The sequence below is a fragment of the Terrapene carolina genome, unplaced genomic scaffold (genome assembly GCF_002925995.2).
Source record: "Terrapene carolina triunguis isolate 2854851 unplaced genomic scaffold, T_m_triunguis-2.0 Scaffold517, whole genome shotgun sequence".
Classification (NCBI taxonomy): Eukaryota; Metazoa; Chordata; order Testudines; family Emydidae; genus Terrapene; species Terrapene triunguis.
In genome coordinates, this window is record NW_020664868.1 from 1,510,865 (window position 1) to 1,515,787 (window position 4,923).

The 4,923-nt window shown below is 63.3% G+C and overlaps 1 protein-coding gene across 1 annotated transcript in view; it reads left to right on the top strand.

The window, feature by feature from the left end:
- The window catches only part of RYR1 (ryanodine receptor 1), a 187,254-nt gene that overhangs the window by 101,036 nt on the left and 81,295 nt on the right, over nucleotides 1-4,923 (top strand). The window contains 4 exon segments of the mRNA XM_029913199.1: nucleotides 1,625-1,705; nucleotides 2,360-2,448; nucleotides 2,671-2,799; nucleotides 3,570-3,674. Coding sequence (XP_029769059.1) covers nucleotides 1,625-1,705; nucleotides 2,360-2,448; nucleotides 2,671-2,799; nucleotides 3,570-3,674 — 404 coding nt within the window.

Sequence of the window (4,923 nt, forward strand, 5' to 3'; positions counted from 1 at the left end):
GTAACAATGTAGTAGCATCTTTGCAGTATCTCTGTTCTAATATTGTGATAGTATCTGTGTAGTAACTTCAGTAAGTGGTGGTTTGGGGATTGTAACTGTCACACATACACACTAGCATCTCTCTAAACAGCGCAGCAGCAGACACAATTGGGGGCAAATCTCCCTAGCTACCTAGACCTGGGTGAGACGACCTTTGGTGACCTATTCCTGCCCCCTGCGCTGCTCCCTGCCCCCCAGCGCCGTGATTCCCCGGTGATCAGGGGAGAGGAAGGGGGAGTCAGCAGTGGGGAGAATCCCAGCTGCGAAGGGGAGGAAGTGACTTCATGAACGGTGGAAAAAGGGCTGGTCATTAACGCCGCGTGGGGCGATATGAATCGGTCCGGGGTGCAGGCACACAGCCCCTGCCCCCAATGGGATTAACGCCCAGTGCCGCAGTATGGCTGGTGTGACTGACCCTCTGCCCTTTGCCACTAATCCTGTTAACCAGCCAGGAGTCACCTCCAGCTGGGGCCAGATGTGACAGATGTTACTCAGACACCGCCCCAGTATTAATCCTGTGTTACTCTGTCTCGACTCTTACGATATTCCTGTGTTTATTCCTACATTACTCAGGCATTACTCCTACATTACTGGACTGCTCCTGCGTTATTCCAGTAGTACCCTGATTTTATTCCTAGTTACTCTGACTTTACTCTGATTTTACTGCTAGTTACTCTGACTTTACTCCTCGTTATCCTGACTTTGTGCCTACATTATTCAGACTTTACTCTTGCAAAACTCCCACCTGTCTCTTTGCCTGAGTTCAGATGTCAGGATTTGGCCCTGACAGAATTTTTTAAATGAATGCCACATGGCTCCCCACTAAACCAGCCAGTAGCGTTAATAATGGTCCCTCTCCCCCAATACCCTCCCCTCCTCCCTCTGAATTCTCTTTATCCCCCCCACCCAACTGCCCGCTGCACCGGCCAGGCAGGGACCCTGCCGGGACCAGCTCTGCTGGCACCAGGATGTCGGGGGTGACGATATTGTTCTCCAGCTGGTAAAAAGAAACAATATCCTGCCCGCCTCATCCGCCACAGGCGACAACTCAGAGGAGCCCTGCGGGTCCCTAATGAGATGCATGCTGCCTGAACCCACTAACCTGAGCTGAATCCTGCAGGCCTTGCTCGGGCTCAACTCCCATGGGAACCAATGGTCCAATCCTGAGCTCCTTACTCTGGGGTTACTCACTACTTACTCATGGTGGGAGATACTCACTCCTTACTCAGGGGTTACTCCCTCCCTACTCAGGGTTTACTCCATCCTTACTCAGGGTGGAGATTACTCGCTCCTTATTCAGGGTGGGGGGTTACTCACTTCTTACTCGGGGTTTACTCCGTCCTTACTCAGGGTGGTGGTTACTCCCTCTTATGACCTCAGAGTGTTGAGCCCTGAGCAAGGCCTTCCGGGTGGTGCCCCCGTGTGCTGTGTCCCAGAGTGTGGGCTGCCTGGCCGCCACTGGCCCCTCTCCCCATGCCCCCTGCGCGTGCTAACCCGGGTGGCGCTGCACCCAGGCCCCCTCGCCCGGTCGCGGCTGCTAACATTGGCCAGTTCTGTCTCTCCCCCTCCCCTTGCCCCGCTCTAGGAGAGAAGGTGATGGCGGACGACGAGTTCACGCAGGATCTCTTCCGGTTCCTGCAGCTCCTGTGTGAGGGCCACAACAACGGTACGGCCGGCTGGCTCGGCTTGGGGGCCGCACGGAGCCCAGAGACCGAGGGGGAGGGCAATGGAGGGGCGTGAATGGAGTGGGGGGGGTGCAGCTGGCTGGCTGGGTACTCTGTGGGTAGCGGGGCAGGAGGGTGGGTGCTGGGAGTGCCCGGGGTGGGCTCCTGGGTGGGCGCGTGGACAGGTAGGGCAGGTAGATGGGGGATGGGAAGCCGGGGATGGATGAAGAGGCAGGCGGAGGGGGGGCCCTGCAGATGGGTATGTGGATGGGGGGTGGATTGTGGGTGGGTACCTGGGTCGATGGGTGCCTGGGGGGCAGAGGGCGGGTGGGTGGGCCATGGGCACTATGGGTAGGTGGGTGGGAGGGCGCTGTGGGGGGGCAGAGGGCACTATGGGTAAGTGGGGGGGCGGGCACTGTGCGGGGGCCGCGGGCACTATGGGTAGGGGGGGGGGCGGGTGCTGCGGGTGGTCAGAGGCAGAGTCCCACACGTGACCAAGACATTGTGGGTGGGGAGCAAAGCCCCCCCGGCACTGCCCGCGCGCCCCCCGGCACAGCCCCTCCTGCCCGTCCCGGCACCCCCTGTGCCACAGGGTCTGGGCAGCGCTTGGCAGCGGGTCGGTGAGGGGGCCTGACCCGACGTCTCCCCCCCTGCAGATTTCCAGAACTACCTGCGCACGCAGACGGGGAACACGACCACCGTTAACATCATCATCTGCACCGTGGACTATCTGCTGCGACTGCAGGTCAGCGCCCCCTGCCCCACCAGCTGCCCCCGGAGACCCCCCCTGTGGGCACCGGCTCCCAGAGACCTCTCCCTGCCAGGCAGCCGTCCCCTGCAGCCTTCTCCCTAGCCGGCCTGTGGCACAGACTGCTCGGGGGGGGACGGGGGGGGGGACTGTACCTGCTCAGCCTGCCGGCCCTGCAGCCAATGGGGGGGATCAGCACTAACCCCCCTGCTCCCCCAGGAGTCCATCAGCGATTTCTACTGGTACTACTCGGGCAAGGACATCATCGACGAGCAGGGCAAGCGCAACTTCTCCAAGGCCATGGCCGTGGCCAAGCAGGTCTTCAACAGCCTGACAGAGTACATCCAGGTACGGCCCCTGGTACTGCCCCCGGCACTGCCCCCGGTACAGCCAGGTACGGCCCGGACACTGCCCCCGGTACAGCCAGGTACGGCCCAGGCACTGCCCCCGGCACTGCCCCCGGTACAGCCAGGTACGGCCCGGACACTGCCCCCTGGTACTGCCCCCGGCACTGCCCCCGGTACAGCCAGGTACGGCCCGGGCACTGCCCCCTGGTACTGCCCCCGGTACAGCCAGGTACGGCCTGGGCACTGTCCCCTGGTACTGCACCCGGCACTGCCCCCGGTACAGCCAGGTACGGCCCGGGCACTGCCCCCGGCACTGCCCCCGGTACTGCCCCCAGTACAGCCAGGTACAGCCCAGGCACTGCCCCATGGTACTGCCCCCTGGTACTGCCCCCGGCGCTGCCCGGTACAGCCAGGTACGGCTGCATCTGCACCCGGCCCACTCCCATTCTCTGCACCAGCAAGGAAGGAAATAGATGCGGCTGTGACCCTGGGAGTGGAGATGATCCCTATATAACCAGCCCCGCGCCCCACCCCAGAGGTGGCTGCATCTCCGCACTGGGTGAGGGGTTCCTGTATAACCAGCCCCCGGGCCCCACCCCAGAGGCGGCTGCATCTCCGCACTGGGTGAGGGGTTCCTGTATAACCAGCCCCGCGCCCCACCCCAGAGGTGGCTGCGTCTCCGGGCCGGGCGAGGGTCCCCGTGGGCGGTTAGTGCCGGTTTGGGTTCTGCGGCTGGTCCTTGCTGCTGCTGACTCCGTCTCTCTCCCGCAGGGCCCGTGCACGGGGAACCAGCAGAGCCTGGCGCACAGCAGGCTCTGGGACGCCGTGGTCGGTTTCCTCCACGTTTTTGCCCACATGATGATGAAACTGGCTCAGGTAACCACAGCTGAAGGGGCGGGGGGGGGGGGGTCGCAGCCTGGGTGGGGGCGTCTGTCTCCGCCCCAAGGGGTCGCCCGGCTCCTCAGGGCTCGCCGGGCTCTGGAGCTAGGGGCAAGCGTTCAGTGGCCAGCCGCAGACGCGCCATCGCCAGTCTCTGAGGACGTCGGTAGCCACCCTGACCCGTTCCGTAGCCCGCTGCTCCAGGTCCATTTCCGCCGCCTGGGGCAGCTCCCGCGAGCGTTCGTGTCTAGTGGGCATGTCCGCTGGGGCTGGGCCGCCCACATGGGTCCCGATCGGGGCTGGGGCCCCCCCGCCTGTTCTCATCCAAGGCTTCCCTCCCCCGATCGCTGGTTCTGAGCTGGGGCCCCCCCGCTTGTTCCCATCCGGCTGGGGGGGGCGGGAATGGAGACCAGAGAGAAGGATTTGGAGTTCACCTGAAGTGCCCCCCAATCTTAACCCCTCCCCCCCACAGTAGGTCTCGTGTTGCCGTGTTGGGGGGAGTTCGGGGGAGTGTCTTTGACCCCTTTAATGGCCGCACTAACCCAGATCGCACTGTGACCTGCCTGTCCTCCCCTCCCCCGATCCGTGGCCTCCCCCTCCCCCGATCCGTGGCCTCCCCCTCCCCCGATCCGTGGCAGCAGCTTTGGGTGTTCTCTGACCGACCCGTTTTTGTATTTCCCCGTCTCGCCTTCCTTTATGAGCCGCGCCCCGCTCAGCGCCCCGCGACGCCCGGCAGAGCAGGGCTCACAGGGCTGGCACCCCCACTCCCCCTCCGGGTCGGGCAGCAGGGCAGAGGTAGGGCCCCACCCATGCAGCCCTGGTGGGGAGCCGTCAGGGCAGAATCAGGCCGTGGGGCCGGGGGCCTGGCCCCCCAGATGCCCACTGTGCAGATGGCAAAGGGAGGGCCCAAGCCCAGCGCTGCTGCGGGCAAAGTGTTACAACGAATGAGGGGAAGCGGGGGAAGGATCCAGGGATGGGGGGACGTGAGCAAGCAGGACTCTTGTCCACCCGTCTGTCCGTCCACCCGTCTGTCCGTCCACCCAGCCCTTCATCCATCCATCCATCCATCCATCCATCCTCTTATACCCCCATCAATCCTCCTACACCCTCATCCATCCATCCAGCCAGCCAGCCCTTCATCCATCCATCCGTCCTCTTATACCATCAATCCTCCTACACCCTCATCCATCCATCCATCCATCCTCCTACACCCCATCCATCCATCTCTCCATCCACCCAGCCCTTC